Consider the following 18900-nt stretch of genomic DNA (forward strand, 5'->3'; position numbering starts at 1 on the left):
GCGTCTGCTAAATGACTTAAATGTAAATGTAAATGTAAAATACATATAAAACAAACACAAACTAATATTGCTGCAGAGGGAATACCTCTCATCTGATACTTACTATACATGTATTGACAGATGACATTCAATAGTCAATTACATATTTTGATGGTGGTCCTATCTTTATTCATTTTTACCAGCTGTATATGGTGTATATACATTACAATGAGAGTGAAGGTCACCCTTGTAAGAGCTACACGATATATACAAAAGTATGTGGACACCCCTTCAAATGAAGGGATTCTGCTATTTCAGCCACACCTGTTTCTGACAGGTGTATAAAATCGAGCACACAGCCATGCAATCGCCATAGACTGACATTGGCAGTAGAATGGCCTTACTGAAGAGCTCAGTGACTTTCAACATGGCACTGTCATAGGATGCCATCTTTCCAACAAGTCAGTTGGCAAATTTCTGCCCTGCTAGAGCTGCCCCGGTGAACTGTAAGTGCTGTTATTGTGAAGTGGAAACGTTTAGGAGCAACAACGGCTCAGCCACGAAGTGGTACGCCACACAAGCTCACACAACGGGACCGCCAAGTGCTGAAGCGTGTCGCGTGTAAAAATTGGCTGTCCTCGGTTGCAACACTTACTACTGAGTTTGAAACTGCCTCTGGAAGCAACGTCAGCACAATAACTGTTTGTTGGGACCTTCATGAAATGGATTTCCTTGGCCAAGCAGCCACACACAAGCCTAAGATCAGAATGTGCAATGACAAGCGTCAGCTGGAGTGGTGTAAAGCTCGCCGCTGAAGCTGTAGAAACGCGTTCTCTGGAGTGATGAATCACGCTTCACCATCTGGCAGTCCGACAGACGAATCTGGGTTTGGTGGCTGCTAGGAGAACACTACCTGTCCCAATGCATGGTGCCAACTGTAAAGTTTGGTGGAGGAGGAATAATGGTCTGGGACTGTTTTTCATGGTTCGGCCTAGTCCCCTTAGTTCCAGGAAAGGGAAATCGTAACGCTACAGCATACAATGACATTCTAGACGATTCTGCGCTTCCAACTTTGTGGCAACAGTTTGGGGAAGGCCCTTTCCTGTTTCAGCATGACAGTGCCTCCATGCACGAAGCGAGGTCCATACAGAAAGGGTTTGTTGAAATTGGTGTGGAAGAACTTGACTGGTCTGCACAGAGCCCTGACCTCAACACTATTCGCCCAACATCTAATGCTCTTGTGGCTGAATAGAAGCAAATCCCAGAAGAGTGGAGGCTGTTGTAGCAGCAAAGGGGGGACCAACTCCATATTAATGCCCATGATTTTGGAATGAGATGTTTGACAAGCAGGTGTCCACATACGTTTGGTCATGTTGTGTATTTCCTTGAGGGCTCCAGACACTTCAACAAGTGGCTCAACTAAGCAGAATAGATTTCAACGATTTTTGTTTAACCAGCACTAAGACTGGACTAGATACATAACATATCCAAGCTCGCCAATTTCATATAAAATCCAAGGAATCACCTCCCTTAAAATCTAGAGCAGTATTACACCATGAACATAAAAAAAGAAAGTTCAAATGTTCAGTATAATGTGCCCTCCTGTTCCATCACCCCCACCCATCCCCCTCTCAACTCTGTGTGTGTGTGTGTGTGTGTGTGTGTGTGTGTGTGTGTGTGTGTGTGTGTGTGTGTGTGTGTGTGTGTGTCCATCCACTGGCCAGCTCTGGCAAAAACTGAAGCAAACATGGAGGCAGTATGAGAATGTGTGTGAGTGAGAGAGAGGTGGAGTGGGTGGAAAGGGAGGAGGGAAGGAGTGTGGAAGAGGGAGGGATCAGCGAGGGAGGCAGCCCCAGCCCAGCCACAGTGGGAGGACTATCCCATGCCAGGACTTGTGTCTGCGGCAGCGCCTAGCAGCCTTCACTGACTGAAGGAAGTGTGTTGGGGGTTGAGTGGAGCAGAGCAGTGCAGCAGTTCAGGAACAGAGCAGAGCTTCCATTTTAACACGGCCAACAGAAGCCAACAGCCAGTAGTAGGAGTCAGCTGCAACAGCCTGGGAGGGAGGGAGCAGCAGTGGGGGCGGCAAAGCCAGACAAAGTGAGCTCACAGAAGTGCCTCTGATCACCCTGCAACCGCATTCCAGCACAGGAGAATGAGCCAGTCAGCCTCCTCTAAGCCTGTGTGACGGGACCTAAACTAAACCTCATCTTCTCTTCTCTTCTTTGCCTGGACTTTATCACCCTCCTCTTTTTCAGCAGTGTCTGACTGACAAGGGATTTCAAAGGAAGAAGGAGAATAAAAGGTCCTATTTTCAGTTTTGAAACGGTAAGGTTTGGAGTTTTAAGTAGTTTGTAGTGTTTAACTTGCAGGGGAGATGGTTTCATTGTTGTGCTAGTACTTCAAATCAGTTCTGGAGTAGTTTCATGCAGTCTGGTGATGTTATCAATGCTTCTCTCTTTATCCTGTGGTTCAAGCACATTTCATTCAGTGGAATTCATTCAAAATGTAAAATGGGGGCATTGCTTAGTCTTTATTTACTTTGGCTCTATGCCCTACTTGTGTGTGTGTGTGTATCTGTCTGCGTGTGTATGTGTGTGTATGTGTGTGTCAGCGGGGGGGGGGGGGGGGGGGGGGGGGATTCTGAAGAGAGAGAAAGGGGTCATTCAAACTCAACATGCAGTGTGTGTGTGATTTCTTTGAATGATAAAGTGTTAATTAAAAAAACATTATCTCTAAATCAAGCTTTGGCAGCAGCTTTTCACACATTGAGAGAATCGCACCACTGTGAATGTCCTACCGGTTAAGCTTTCTTTTGTATTGGTTTGGTACTCCATGATATTTGGGGCTTTGCTGTGCTGGAGACCTTTCAGAGCTAGCATAGTCCTCAATGAGTCTGCAGCATTTTTTATTTATTTCATTTTTTACTAAATTTGTTGAATGGCTGGTCTGCCGGGAGGAAGAAAAGATGGAAAGAGAAAGAGAGATATACGTATTCTTCAAGCCACAGCTGCTGCGTGGTATTCCAGGCCTCAGGGCTGCACTTTTTAGGCAGCCATTGTTGATGACATGTACAAGAGTCCCTCTTACCTCACATTGGCTACACCCTCCTCCTTACCTGTCTAGATATCTCAATTTATCTCCTTCCTGTAGCTATCTATCTTTAAAACAAACAGAAGAAAAGAAAAGCTCTACTGCACCATGAACACACACATAAGAACACACACATACAGATAATGTTTAACTATCAATAGGAACTGTGAGACAAGTGTAGAAAGAACACAGAAAACATGGGAGTTCAATTCTCTTCTCTGTCTCTCTCCTTTGATAAAAGAGAGATTACAAAGAGCTAGCTGAGGGACAGATGGATAGGACCCTGATAATGTGCTTTGGAAGAAGGCTAGTGTGTGTGTACAGTAAGCTAAGTAGAAAAAGACATTCTGTTCTTCACACTGACTGTAGGGCTGAGGGCTGCTGGGGCAGTATAGTGTCACAGAAAGGAGCTGCTAGCCACACAGCACACATATGTAAGCCATTAGCCAGAGTGAAGTGAGGGAGAGCAATGAGAGAGAGAGAGAAAACGGGGGGGTAATCCATTTTGGAACGCATTCCTCTATGACCTTGGGAATGAAGGTGGTAATTAGGTGGTGCTTTAGGAGGCTGGTGGGTGCTGCTGCTACACACAGATTCACCCAGAGGCAGGGAAGCAGCTCGCTTTCATTTCCCTTCAAAATATCCTGTGAAAATGAGAGACAACTATATGTTTGAGTTCCAGAGTTGCTAAATAAACAGCATTAAAAATATCCCCTTTTCTCCAGTTCCCCCTCCTGCTGCTTTTTTCCCTACAGATTCCCCGGTTTTGTTTATTTCGGCCCTTCGGTGTTGAATGGGCCTCAAAGCCACAGCGTAAACGCATCGAGCGAGACAGGAAACAGGCAGAACAAACTATGGCCTCTTCTCCCCAAAGCCACTTCATCCATCTAGCCTGTTATGTTGTTGTGGGAGATGTTATCCTCCCTGACTGTTTAAAGTGTGCTGCTACTGCTTCTATTCGTGCCAGGTATAAGAGCATGTGTGGTGCTCTGTCTGACTGACTGATGGGAATTAGGGTGGGTTATTAGATGGTGTCCAGATTTAAATGCTAAATACCTTCAGGTGCCCACAGTCTATGCAAACTAGCAGTAGTACTGAGAAGTGATATACCGCACAACAAGCAAAGAACATGCAGTGTTGTGGTGAAGAGTTGAACCTCAGCCATACAAAAAAAAAGCGCAGGCTCAGCTATTCCAACCTTCCACATTGTGCTGTACCCTCCCTATAAAATAGAGTTGGACAAGAAAGACACAAAGACAACATTGGAAACAATATAAGAATTCCAATACTCCATTGAACTCATATGCTTGTTTGCAGAGGCCTTACCTCTGTGACCCAAAGCCAGCGGAGATCCTACTAGTACTAAAAGGTAAAATGACGGGTTGCAAATTACATATGACATTCCACCTTAACAGTCTCCCCATAAGCAGCCGGACTTCCTGAAACGTTAAAAAACATGTTTGGTGTGGCTGAGGGTCGAAGACGAACATCTTACAAGATCATGAATGTGTCCCTGGCTGCCGGACCAAGCACACTGACTCCCAGAGAGACAGTAGGCTACGTGTGGCTGGTTTTTACATTGGTCCACAGCACAGCCAAGTCCTCCCATGCTGGGCTGTACTGAGCCATATCCTCCCTTGCAGAAATATCTTCTTTTTTTAACCTAGCTTTCATCCTTCATTCCACTATTCATAAATGGAAGTATGGCACATTCAACTTGTTAATACCATATAAACTTTAGATCCTGGTGGAGAGGCTGACTCTGTACTTTATTGACCATAGATTTGGGTTTTGGCAATGTTTGGTTCAGAGAGAACTGGGAGGTTTCTTTTCTGGAGTGCTAAGTTGGTGGAGATCCGTCTGCTCTCCTTTTCACCACTGGAACATATTTTGGTTTAATGTGACCATGGTGAATTCTCAACTAACCCAATAATGGACTGCACTGCCACAATCTGTCAGTCATGAACCAAGGCCAGCCAATAGGAACACTTCTAAATTTGATGTTTTGAGTCAAGGAATGGAACTTACCACAAGCCAGCCAAGGGGTGATTGTTGGCCATCACATGTTGGCAATATAGCCTAAGAAAGTAATAGTGTGGTGAACCTACATCCAATAAGGAATATTGGCTACGCCTGAGCAGTCAAATGATTGAGTAGACGGTGCCTATTTGTTGCCAACTACTATCCCATTGATCTTTAAATCATGGACTTTGTTCACTACATTCTTTCCCTGTTCAATACCTCCTGTATTTATTGACAGATCTCCTGGTCCATTGAAATATGCCTAATTTAATAAGACATGGCTATTATTGTTGTTATTGATCTGGTTTCTGGCCAGACACTGCTGAGGAAATAGTACCTGCTTGGTAAGTCAGGATATATGAATGATATTTACCAATAAAACAATGATTAGGACTTCTAAAGATGGCCAGCTGTGGTAGTTAGCATTGTGGACTTTATGGCTGCAGAGTGAGTTTTATCCCCTCCATGTGGTTTTAGACACTGTCTTTAAAGGATTATACTGCTTCCCTCACCTTAAGCTGTTTCATGTGCAGCTCCTTTTCCCTCTACACCAAGGACTCCCTCTCTCGGTTTTTCCATTCCTACAATAGCCATAGTTTATGCTTGTTTCACTTCTCTTGAGTTTCATCCACATCTAATGCTTCTTTTCAATTTCCATCCATATTTATGGTGTTTTTTAACAAATCACTCTCACAGTCACACATACACACAGTCTCCACTCCATCATGATCACCCCAATGTGCCTTTTGTGGAAAATGTAACTGAGGATTCTGAAGATGTGTAGCAACCGGACTAATAACATACAAACAAAACTTGGATGTCTTAATTGGACTTTGTTGCTGTTGTCCAACCCTATGATCGCAATTGGATGACTTTATTATTTGTGACAGGCCAGAATGCTGAGTTTTTGTCAACCTTTGTCACCAACATGTGCTAAAAAATGAAAACAACCATGATGTCACTGTTCACACGACTGGGCCACGTTTCCATCCTCTGAGGCTGACCAACATTGATTACTAGTTGGTGGATTTTATCCTCAGCATGTCAACAGTGCTCAGTGTTTCCTCTACGTAGGCTGTCACTGTGAATAAGAATTTGTTCTTAACTGACTTGCCTAATTAAATAAAGGTTCAATTTAACTCCCCTGCAATTTAAGATGGAATATTCCATGCAGTGTGAACTACAGCCAGGTGAGAGGTGTAGTTTCCAGTACTGATCAGGGCTGGGTTTCAATAATCTGAGGTGGTACCTCTCTTCACCTCACACCTCTCCTTCATGATTACTGAAAGAAAGGAAACCATTGGAGACTATTGAGACGCAGTCCCAGGCCTCACAGTGCTGAGTGATCTATATACATCTAAGCCTCGCTGACAGCGCCCACGCACCAGCATTTACACATACCTCCAGGGGTTGTGTCAGCCAGGGGTTTCAGAGTAGACACACCTAAATCCCCTAGAATCCTTACCTACACTAGTATACCTGTTTCAGCTTGTTCTCTATGAAGCCTGCTGCTGGCAACCTACTTTTCAAACACCACTCTGCTTAGCTTAGGCCTACGCCTTCTCTTCCGCCATTACTCTACTGTCTACTCCCAGTCATTGTGCCATGGGTGGGCTGTGCTTTCCGATCCTTAGCCGGCTGCCTGGGATGGTTGTTGTGTTATGCCCTAGTGGCCGAGCGCCATGTCCTGAACCAGGAACAAAAGCACTCCTTGTAAATTAAAGAGCAATGATCTGTAGTGCGTGCTGGGGCAAGTCGCTGCTGTTTTCCTGACGTGACTGATGAGAGACAGAACGGGACTATGGGAGAGAGAGGTTTAGTTGAAAGGAACTACCACAGTGTAGAGTGTCTGGATGATTTATATTGATATGTGATTGAGTATAAAATTATGGAGTTTAGGATTACATGAAATAGATGAGTGGGTTTACCTAACTTCTTTAAAATATCTGTGCTCACATTGGAATGTAGATTTGTCATCAGGTATACTCTGAAATATGTTTTGATGTATCTAATAGACTGCGTATTGGAAATGAAAACATCTCAATTGAAAAAAAGTAGGATAGTCTTTCTAAAATAATTTAACGTCAATATAATGTATGCCTACCCTCCATAGAGCTTCATGGGATGAGGAAGACTTTGTCCACATTGATTTTATCAAATACCTTATCAAGGGCCGACTATCAAACACAGACTTTCAACTCAAACAGACTTTAACCTGTGTTTTGAATAACTTTATTAAGTACAGAGAAATGTCTTTCTTGCAAGCTCTATACCCCAAATAAAGTAATCAATATCAACGTAGTACTAAAAGTAACATAAGGTAGAACAAAAACATATATACAGGGTCTGTTCCAATAGCATATTTACAATGTGCAGGGATACTGGAGTGATAGAGGTAGATACAGTACTGTATGTATAGGGGTAAGGTGACTAGGCATCAAGATATATGACAAACAGAGTAGCAGCAGTGTATATGATGTTTGTATGTGAGTGTGTGTGTGTGCGCGTGTGTGTAGAGTCAGTATAAATGTTATTTGTGTGAGCAAATTAAGTGTGTGTGTGTTTGCGTGTATTTGCGTGTATGTGTTTGCATGTATGTGTGTGTGTGTTTGTGTGTTGGAGTGTCAGTGTGCGTGAGTGTGTAGAGTCCTTTGAGTGTGCATAGAGACAGTGCAAAAAAATGTAAAAAATACAAGGGTCAACTCAGATAGTCCATGTAGCCATTTTGTTCGCTATTTAGCAATCTTATGGCTTGGGGATTGAAGGTTAAGTACTGGTGGTTACCCATCTCCTCTCTCTGGTACTATGCTCTGACACTTTCTTAAACAAGTCCAGTCCAGCCTCCCACTCACCTAGTCCCCTCCGCCACTGAAAACACAACCCTCAAGTGTTGGCCGGTCAACCTTTTCGTACATTTCTGATAGACAGTTTTTCCCGCAGCTCCCGGAGAAAATGGACATACCCTGCTATTACACTAACTGCAGACCCACTACACCCCAGTCCGTTTCTCACACACACAAACGCACACACACACACACACACACACACACACACGGCCCCTTTTCATTCTTCTCCAAGGGGTTTAAGCCCCTGGGTGCAGTAGTCCACGGCCCCCTGGTTTTACGGTCCTGGCCCCTTTCTCCAGAGTCCTTCAAAGTGTGCGACTTTAGCCTGCAGTCACTTCAGACTTGATTAACAGGCACATTCAGGCCTTTTCACTGTTAATCACAACAAACAATCAGGTGACCGGACTGAAACATGACATTTTGATTCACTCCCTTTGTCTTTGGGAGTGTGTGGTGTTAGGGTGGGAGCAGAAATAAATTCCAAGCTGACTATTTGTGGTCACCCTGTTGGTCTAGATTAGATAGAGGACAGGCATGCAATAGACTGACACGTAGATATTGAGAGTTTTGTTGTTTCGTAATTCTATCTCTACACAGCCATGCCAAAGCTATCCCTCTGTGGTAACTAACATGAAATCAATACTGATCTGAGTGTGTTGTGAACTTATGAAACTTCTTTCGGTTTGATTCCTTACTTTGATTCTCGTTGTTAGTGAGATTATAAAACTGATAGAATGACCTAGAAATAGAACATGATTCTGATGTGAAAATGATTCCTAGAAGAATTTACGCTGGGATTTGTATTGTGGTATTTTGGATGGATTATCTTCGTGGGGGCGCCAGTTAACTGCCTGCATGTTGTTTAAAGAATCACTTCCCTATTCCCCAGCTGACAGGAAAGACAGAGCACTAGGCCAAAACACAGATCACAGATGGATAGATAAGAGATGTGTGGATGAGTGGGGGAAGCCTCTCTCTCCCGCTCTCTTTTTCTCTCCCCAGCGGCTACACAGGAAGTTCATGACCATGAGGTCACAGGAACATGCCATATTTCAGGGCTACACAGCACACGACTGGTTCCAACTGGAAGACAGCGGAGTTTTCATGGTTTTTTTTTGTTTCATTGTTGCTGTCTGTCTTGTTTTTACTGTGCGAACTTCAGCATGATCAGTTGGTGACTATTTCCTTGTTTTCATATTCAAAAGCAGTTACTTTTTACATGGAGTAAATGGAAATTAGGAATACAACTACAGTGAACATAGAAGTAGAAATAGTGTTTCATCATCATCTGCAGTAACCTATCATGAGGCATAATGGCAGTCAGTGTGGCACCTGTGCAGACAGTTAAATGTAAACAGATGTCCTTCTTTGTCATACAATCTACAGTAGGCTTGTGTTCCTATTGTAAAGGTATCAGTGGGGTGGCAGAGCACAATGGCTGACACCAAGGACTTTGCTCATCAAACATTGACTAGAGTGAAAACATGCATCCTGTCAATGGGCAAGAGGAAAGTGTGTTGCAGGCCCTGAGGCATCTCGCTTTCTCTCTCTCTAGCTCTCCTTCCCTCCCTCCCAACAGCAAGAAGACCCAGATGTGAGAATGGATGAGGGATACGAACTTGACCTGACCTACGTGACTGAGCGCATCATCGCCGTGTCCTTCCCTCGGACATGCTCAGAAGAGATCTACCTCCACAATCTGAAGGATGTCACCCGGATGCTCAAGTCCAAGCACGCTGATAACTACCTGGTCAGTTGACACGACTCTCGTGCATCTGTCTCACACCATTCTTCATCTCACTTGTAGTGCATAGACTATCGAGATACCTAGTCCTTTCTGTCTTATCTGACATATTGTGGCAGACATCAGATTTCTATTAGAGTGAGATCATTAAAGTTTATCTAAAGTTTGCTTTGTTTATTTGGTTTAAAGTGTGACTGTTATTCACCCTATGTCATTGTCTCATTGACACATTTTGTGGTTTCTAGAGAAGTGATGTTGACAGGACAAGAGCCTACTTTAACCTCAGCTCAACCATTTAGTGTGGAGTGCTGTGAAGCCTTCTTTAGTTCATATGGGAAAGAGGAAGTGAAAACAGTTGAAACAGTTACTTTTTAATAAGATAGTTATAAAAGGCATATAATAAAATTGCAACATAAATGTATGTATTCATGCGTACATATATTTTTTCTTTCTAGATTATCAACCTGTCGGAGAAGAGACATGATCTCTCTAAAATGAACCCTAAGGTAAAGCAACCATACTGTCTTTTTCCAAATGTGCAACATAAACAAAACATAGGGCAAGACACGAGGTGCTGAAGAGATACAGGTATCAACAAGCTGCAGAATGACTCGGCTGTATTTGCTATAGCTAAATCAATGAATATCAGTGGCAACATGGATCTCAACCGTATGTTTGAACAACTGTCTCACTAGATAACCCTTTGATTTAGAAAGGCTGTCTCTCGGATTTCTGGAGACTCTGCACGTGCTAAATAGATTGTTTAGGTTGTATAGAGGTTTTATTGATTAGAACTATCTATAACAGAGTGTGTGTCTTACCTTGTGTTTGCAGACTCTGGACACGGGCTGGCCTGACCTGCATGCCCCTCCTCTGGATAAGATCTGTACCATCTGTAAGGCCATGGAAGGCTGGCTCAACGCTGACCCTCTACATGTGGTGGTCATACACTGCAGGGTGAGCATAATCATCATCACTCTGTCATCATCATCTCTCAGTTATTTTCTTCTGGCCAAAGATCACTTGTCTCACCTTATCATATAAAGTCACTGTCCAGTAAATTTTTTTTACTTTTTTTTATTCTGTTAACTCATACCCAAATAATGTTGTTGACTCGTCTCATACTATTTGTGGTCAAAGCATAAATTTGAGCAAAAAAACACTTCAAAAACACAACCTCAAACTTATCTCAAACAGACCATTTACAAATGTTTTGCTATTTCCTCATGCTGCTGAGGAAATAGCAAGCATGTACAATCAGCTGTGAACTCGCATGAATATTTTTAATGACCGGTATACGCCCACACCATTCTATAGTTGGGGTATGCCCACACCATTCTATAGTTGGGGTACGCCCACACCATTCTATAGTTGGGGTACGCCCACACCATTCTATAGTTGGGGTACGCCCACACCATTCTATAGTTGGGGTATGCCCACACCATTCTATAGTTGGGGTATGCCCACACCATTCTATAGTTGGGGTATGCCCACACCATTCTATAGTTGGGGTACGCCCACACCATTCTATAGTTGGGGTACGCCCACACCATTCTATAGTTGGGGTACGCCCACACCATTCTATAGTTGGGGTACGCCCACACCATTCTATAGTTGGGGTACGCCCACACCATTCTATAGTTGGGGTACGCCCACACCATTCTAAAGTTGGGGTATGCCCACACCATTCTATAGTTGGGGTATGCCCACACCATTCTATAGTTGGGGTATGCCCACACCATTCTATAGTTGGGGTATGCCCACACCATTCTATAGTTGGGGTATGCCCACACCATTCTATAGTCGGGGTATGCCCACACCATTCTATAGTTGGGGTACGCCCACACCATTCTATAGTTGAGGTATGCCCACACCATTCTATAGTTGGGTATGCCCACACCATTCTATAGTTGGGGTGTGCCCACACCATTCTATAGTTGGGGTACGCCCACACCATTCTATAGTTAGGGTATGCCTACAACATTCCAACACAGGGAGCATTCAGCTGAAGGTACTACCGGTTGGCGAGTGGGGTCATGGTAATGCTTCCGGGGAGTTGAAAAAATATTTGTTGTTTATTTCTAATCTAATAACACTACCTGTTACTGTTGCAAATGATTATGCCTAAGCATTGGCACACAAATATGAATTCATTTGACATCTTGTCTCTGTCTTGTATTTCAGGGTGGGAAAAACAGAATTGGAGTGGTCATCTCATCGTTTGTGCATTTCACTGACATATCTGCCAGGTAACTGCTGCAACAAATGGCATCTCATGTAGCTTTTTATCAATATTTTCATTTATTGAGATTTAGCATTGTGAAATATGACTTCACTCTAACCAAAATATCTGACCTCAGGAGAGAATGAGTAGCACTGATTGAATGTTTGGTCCAAACTCCTTGTCAACTCCAACCAAATGTCTCAGATACATATAGGCCTAGAAACAAAGATAGTCTATTTCACTGTCTGACCACTACTGGCCCACTCAGCCCTTTCACTGAATTCCACAGTAAATCAGAACGTGAGTCAAACAATCAATACTTATGGTTGTGGGATCACGCATACAGAATGACACACTCTACATCAACATAGACAATACTAGACAGTCATGACAGTCAGTTTATGACAGGAACTGCCGTTTATCACAAAGGTCAATGTAAGTTTCAATGAATAGACCTGGAAATTAATTTAGCAATTAAATATGACTTTCAGTAAGGCACTTGAGTAGAACATTTCCCCTCAAGCACATGTAGTTCCTCTAAGTGGATAAAGTTACACAAACAAAGTTGAAAGTCATTTACACTCTGAAAGGATATTCAGAGCAGCTGCAACTCAGCTAATCCCTAAAGTCAAGCACTGACTGCAGACGTTTAGCGAGAAAGTGGTTTATAAGGTGAAGGGAAGTGCTGTGTGTGTGTTTGTGTGTGTCTTGTCTTATGGAGATCCTTTCTGCAAACAGCCCCCATGTGATATGGGTACACATTGGCCCAGGCCAGGCTGGGGCAGGCCAATCAACGTGGGAGAGAGAGAGGGGAGAGAGAGACTGATAAAGAGGGAAGGGGAGAGAGAGAGAGTAGAACAGAAAAAGAGTGAGGACAGTGAGGGGAGGAAAGAAAGTGAGGGGGAAGAAGAAGAAGAGAGGCAGAGAGAGGCAGGGAGATTTAGAGGGAAATATATGGTTGGAGAGGGAGAGAGATGGAGAGACAGATGAGGAAGAGAGAAAAAGAGGGAGAGAGAGACCTCTAGTGAAAAGCCTCCAGTGCCTGTTGGTTTTAGGCCTGTTGCTACAGCAGTAACTGTGTACACACTCTGACCTCTTTCTCCTCTCCTCCTCTCCTTTTTGTTTACTCTGGATTGTCATCCTCTCTGGTTACTTTCTCTCTTCATCGCTTGTCAGTGTGTGCATGCTCACATTTGTGTGTGTGCGCATGTGTGTGTGTGTGCATGAGTGGGTGTCAGAGAGAAACAGAATATGTATTGAATATGTGCCAATGTTTGTTTACAGTGTGTGTACCTCCACTCTGTCAGCCAGGAGGGTCTCTGGTATAGGCTGAGGACTTACGCTCAGTTCAGTTTAGTTCACTGTTCCCTTATTTAAAACTTAAGGTCTTAACTAAAGCTTACTTTCCGTCATTGTCAGGAGTGTTTACTCTGTCAGTGCTTAAGCCTAAACAGTAGGGTAAGTCAGTGTTTAAGCCTAAACAGGAGGAGGGTAAGTCAGTGTTTAAGCCTAAACCATGTCTGTGTCTGTCTTACATAGTGCTGATCAGGCCCTGGACCGCTTTGCAATGAGGAAGTACTATGACGACAAGGTCTCAGCATTGATGACACCTTCTCAGAAAAGGTACGGCCTCTTCTCAGGCACAATATTCATCTGCTCTCTAGTACTGAGGAAATGCTCATTGTGTGATATGGATGGATGGTGAGGTAAAGGTCTTATCCCACACCCTCCTTCATCTGCCTCCATTCCTCCCCACCCCTTTACACGCACACACACACACGCACGTGCACACACACACGTGCACACACGCACGTGCACAGACACGCGCACGCACGCACACACACACACACACACACACACACACACACACACACACACACACACACACACACACACACACACAGACACACACACACACACACACACACACACACACACACACACACACACACACAAACACACACAGATCTATACACACCCCTTTCTGCCCATGTTAGGGCAAGTTAAGGTACCAGTCCCACCAAGACCAATAGAAAACCTATTGCGTGTCTTGGTCTTGTTTGTCCATTCCCATAGAAAAGGGCCTGTGATAGTCGCTCCATTGTGTGTAATTGAAACAGAATGGGATCCTGTGGTGACCTGGTGCAATCTAATCCTCCTGCATCACACTGAATCCCTGTGACTCAGTCACGCTGTGGGCGCCTCATAAAGAATATCCCCATCACAAACACACAGGCTCAATGCATTTCAGAGCGGTCCTTTTCCCATGTGTGCTTCAGTAACTGGGTTGCAATTGTCACGGATGGACTTATCCATTGATGTCAGTATTGTAAGTGATCTGTTGTTGTCCACCTATATGCAAAGGGGTTTAGTTAGTGAGGATCATCTGGCTAGCTATTGTGTGGATTACTATATCTCTTCTATTCTTTCATGCCAGGTATGTTTGGATCCTGAACAGTCTCCTGAGTGGGTCGATGAAAATGAATGCTTCTCCACTGTTCCTGCATTACATCATTCTTCATCGGATACCCAACTTCAACACTGCAGGAGGTAACTGAAAACACAATTTTGTTCACCTATTGGCCCACTAGAAGAAATAAATGTAAATATTCCACTCAGTCAATACAGATGTAGGATCTTAATTTGATCACTATGTCACAGAAAACGTTCCTACAATGCAGGACATTCGAACCTTGTAGTGTATCTGAGTTTTAAAAAGGCTTCTGAAGTTTGTTATTTTTACTTTGACATTAAAGACATGATTTTCCCTTACAAAAAAATGTATCAACCCCTACAAAAATGTTCATTCATTATAATCCACATAATAATTAACATTTCCTGTTGCTGCAGGATTATTTTCCTGCTGTGGCAAACTGGCTGAAGTTAAGATCCTACATCTGCAGAAGCTAAAAGTCTGACAAATAACTACCAATAAAATCCCTATGAGGCTATCTAGAAAGAAGTGGGCTTCTCGGAGATCTTGCATGCTAAGTGAACCTCTCCTTTCACACAGACATGCGCATATGTAAATACGCACCACAGAATAACTTCTTGATGGTCTGTAGTAAGGGAATCCACACCCATTTTCTTTACATAAACAAATTGTTTTTTTTTACACATTTCAAATAAACAACAAAGACTTCCCTGAGATGGAACCAGTGCCACAATGTGAGCCGGATCCTGCCGGAACAGGATCTGGCACCTCTCAAGTTTGGACTGTTTTGTACCGAAACCCATTTTCCAGGATCAGTTCCTCTCTTGGAAAGAAAAATAATTGTCACTGTTTGCAATGTAAAAAATTATACTAAAATCAATCAGAGTTAATTCAATTTGCCTTCTCTGTAATTATCCTGCCACCTAAAAAACGTAATACATAATGTGAAAACGTACCTGATTTTCGAAGAATTGATTAGTGTTGGGCCGTACCGGGTTTATGGTTTGCGCAACATCGTAATCTGTATAGACCATTGCTGTGGTGAGAGAGAAGCACACCTGTATCTCTCACAGAACTAGAATGACATTCACTTTCTGTGATCTCTCCTTCTCTCTGCTCTGATAGACACGCGCCTGCAATTCTCATCTCTCCAGCGTTGCACTTCATCATTTATTTCCTTTAGAATCATACACTCTTAGCTAAAAATATGCTATATAGTACCAAAAAGGGTTCTTCGACTGTCCCCATAGGAGAACCCATTTTGGTTCCAGGTATAACCCTTTTGGTTCCAGGTAGAACCCTTTCCAAAGAGGGTTCTACATGGAACCCAAAATAGTTCTACCTGCAACCAAAAGGGTTATCCTATGGGGAAGGCTGCAGAACCCTTTTGGAACCCTTTTTCTGAGTGTAGCTGGAGGAAGGGTGCTGAAGGTGTCGCAGCACCCCTGATAAATTTAAATACATTTTCCAGTTATATAATTAATGCTGTCTGTTTAGAAAGAAATGAAATCATTCTGAATACCACACCAGGAATAGACCTATAATTTAGCCACAGATCAAAACGTTTAAACTTTTTTTTAGCCTAGTTGCAGATTGTGTGTAGCCCAATCACAAGGCATGCCTACAGTCTGGAACGCGCAGCAAATCTGAACAGCATGCAGCCAAAACAGGTTATTCGCAATATTTCAAATAGCCAAACATTGTGGGAAAACACAGGTTTGAAAGCAAATGGATTCCGCTGAAAAGAGAAGACTAATCTGTCTGTAGGCTACCAAATATGTGATCAACTTTTAAATAGGCCTATTGAGCGAACAGCATTGTTTTACAAAGTAAAACAAGAGAGACATAGGCTTTTGGCATGAGCGCATCGGCCATCGCCGGTGAGTGAGCTCAAATCAAATCAAATCAACGTTTATTTGTCACGTGCACCAAATACAACAGGTGTAGAACTTACAGTGAAATGCTTACTTACAGGCTCTAACCAATAGTGCAAAAAAGGTATTAGGTGAACAATAGGTAAGTAAAGAAATAAAACAACAGTAAAAAGACAGGTTATATACAGTAGCGAGGCTATAAAAGTAGCAAGGCTACATACTGACACCGGTTAGTCAGGCTGATTGAAGTAGTATGTACATGTAGATATGGTTAAAGTGACTATGCATATATGATGACCAGTGAGTAGCAGTAGCGTAAAAGAGGGGTTGACGGGTGGCAGGTGGCGGGACACAGCAAGATAGATAGCCTGGTTAGCCAATGTGCGGGAGCACTGGTTGGGCGGCCCTGGTTGGTCAGCCCAAATCAAATCAAATCCAATCAAATGTTACTGGTCACATACACATGGTTAGCAGATGTTATTGCGAGTGTAGCGAAATGCTTATAACGCTGCACATCATTGGGTGAGTCAGTGAAACTGGAAAGCTTTTTTACACTATAATTTTCTCCTCATATTGTACAATATGTGTGTCTCCACACACACAGGCCTAGGCTATTGATGGATTCAAGATGAGGTCGTTTTTATTGATCTCAGATTCTCAATTTGTGAGGTATGAAAAAAGATTATGTTGAAGTCTCCAGTCATCTAAGACTATGTAGAATTATGTAAAAGGCTACATTTGTCCCGGACCCTCTTCTGCAAGCACCTCTACTCTACTGCTCTATGCCAACATGCAAAAGCGATGATATGCATGCAATGCTTTATTTTAAAGATGAATTTATAATAGCACCCCAGGTCAGCCCCCTCCCGGCTCACTTTTTTTTCCAGCACCTCCCAATTCACAAACGAAGCACTGGATGGAACTACTGGTACAAACCTCTGTTAGAACAGTAGTTGACCACAGTGGAAACACACAGATCATGTTGCATGTGACATGCCTATAGGTTGCTTGAGAGGCTGCCAATGTCGCACATGACGCTTACATAGAGATATGCCTAGTAGCATCTTAGAGAGACTGACACAATTTGTCAAGTCGCAAATTGTCAGGTCAGATTTCCTGTGCGTTCTCTGTAACAGCCCACAAGAAGCTTGAGGGAAAGGGTTTATGCCATTTTATTAGCAATACATCTAAGAAATTATGACTAACTGTCACTTGATACCAACATGAATTAATTAATTAATACATGATACAGTATAACATAACATTCATGAATTCATGATGCAGTATATTGATACAATGTCATTTCAAAAGGTCACTTAATCATAACACTTGTTCATTTTGGTCCCCGCTCTTTCTGCTGAATTCCACTCTTTTCTATTTCTCTTTTTATAAGTGTGTCGCCCATATCTGAAAGTCTACCAGGGAATGCAAGCTGTCTACTCCTCAGGGGTCTAGTAAGCATACATTTAACAACCTCTTTCCAATTTTGTTTCACAATAAGTGATACCATTTTCTTTGAAGCATAATTGGTTGTTGTTCTAATTCACTTTCTGTGAGTGTCAGTGATTGGTCATAGAATGTTCTCTCTGATTGGTTGTTTGTCTCTATTATCCAGTCACATTGGGCCTGGACACAGAGACAGGATATGCATCAGTCTGGAACCTGCTCAGCTGCTAAAGGGAGACATAATGGTAAGAACAACTTCTCATAGCATCACATAACATATCCTACAGAATGTACTGGGTATACCATACAAAAGGAATGATGGAAGTCATGATAGATAACATTAACAGAAGACTTACACATATAAAATGGTAAGAAACATAGCAGATGCCAACAAGCGACTTGATAAAGGTCACATGAATACCCACACAAACTTCTGTTACACCCTGTCTCCCCTGTTCCTGCAGGTGAAATGTTACCATAAGAGTGATGTCACTTCGGAGCGTGAGGTCATCTTCCGGCTCCAGTTCCACACGGGAGCAGTGCAGGGCTACAACCTGATGTTCGAGAAGGAGGACATGGAGACTGCCAATAAAGGTATACACACACACACACACAAACACACCTGGAAAGGCCTAGAGAATGTCTCTGCTGGACTTCATTTTCCTTTATAAAAACCACATATGCAGCATCATTCATCTTTCCGTTGCGTTCCAGCGCAGCCACACTCACGACATTCCTTTGTGTTGACTCTGCAGAACCTAGATTTCCTGATTACGGGAAAGTAGAGCTGGTGTTCTCTGAGGGCCCGGAGAAGATCCCAGGTATTCTTCTAACTCCTTAACCCAGTTAGAAAAACAGGAGGGTTTGAAAACCTCCAGACACATGGAGCCGACCTAGCTTCCCCCTCGATCCCCCCTCCTTCCCCTGCCGAGATGAGGATGTGGAATTCCGTAGAGGGTAAATGTAGTGTGAAGTGTGTACTGACAGATAGGTAAAAGAGCATAGAATGCCCTGCCTCCCAGCCCCACAGGAGGGAGTGTAGGGAGTGTGTGTGTGTGTGTGTGTGTGTGTGTGTGTGTGTGTGTGTGTGTGTGTGTGTGTGTGTGTGTGTGTGTGTGTGTGTGTGTGTGTGTGTGTGTGTGTGTGTGTGTGTGTGTGTGTGTGTGTGTGTGTGTGTGTGTGTGTGTGCGTGCGTGCGTGCGTGAGCTCATACATGTGTCCGAGCATATGTGTGGTCTACA

The 18900-nt window shown here is 43.2% G+C and overlaps 1 protein-coding gene across 4 annotated transcripts in view; it reads left to right on the forward strand.

Annotated features, from left to right (window-relative positions):
* Window positions 1-1858: 1858 nt before the first annotated feature.
* The window catches only part of LOC106569166 (tensin-3), a 75380-nt gene continuing 58338 nt past the window's right edge, over window positions 1859-18900 (forward strand). Inside the window, exons 1-12 of one of the 4 annotated variants that reach the window (XM_014140218.3) lie at window positions 1859-2076; window positions 2235-2304; window positions 9493-9687; window positions 10137-10187; window positions 10516-10638; window positions 11866-11930; window positions 13445-13528; window positions 14343-14455; window positions 17607-17667; window positions 17829-17904; window positions 18124-18253; window positions 18415-18480. In XM_014140218.3, coding sequence (XP_013995693.2) covers window positions 9538-9687; window positions 10137-10187; window positions 10516-10638; window positions 11866-11930; window positions 13445-13528; window positions 14343-14455; window positions 17607-17667; window positions 17829-17904; window positions 18124-18253; window positions 18415-18480 — 919 coding nt within the window. In that variant the 5' untranslated portion in view covers window positions 1859-2076; window positions 2235-2304; window positions 9493-9537. Of the gene's footprint in view, window positions 2077-2234; window positions 2305-8973; window positions 9112-9492; window positions 9688-10136; window positions 10188-10515; window positions 10639-11865; window positions 11931-13444; window positions 13529-14342; window positions 14456-17606; window positions 17668-17828; window positions 17905-18123; window positions 18254-18414; window positions 18481-18900 lie in introns of those variants that run through there. The other 3 variants (XM_014140219.3, XM_082960897.1, XM_045694166.2) reach the window with 3 other exon arrangements.

Source organism: Salmo salar, chromosome 14 (genome assembly GCF_965601325.2).
Source record: "Salmo salar chromosome 14, fSalSal1, whole genome shotgun sequence".
Classification (NCBI taxonomy): Eukaryota; Metazoa; Chordata; class Actinopteri; order Salmoniformes; family Salmonidae; genus Salmo; species Salmo salar.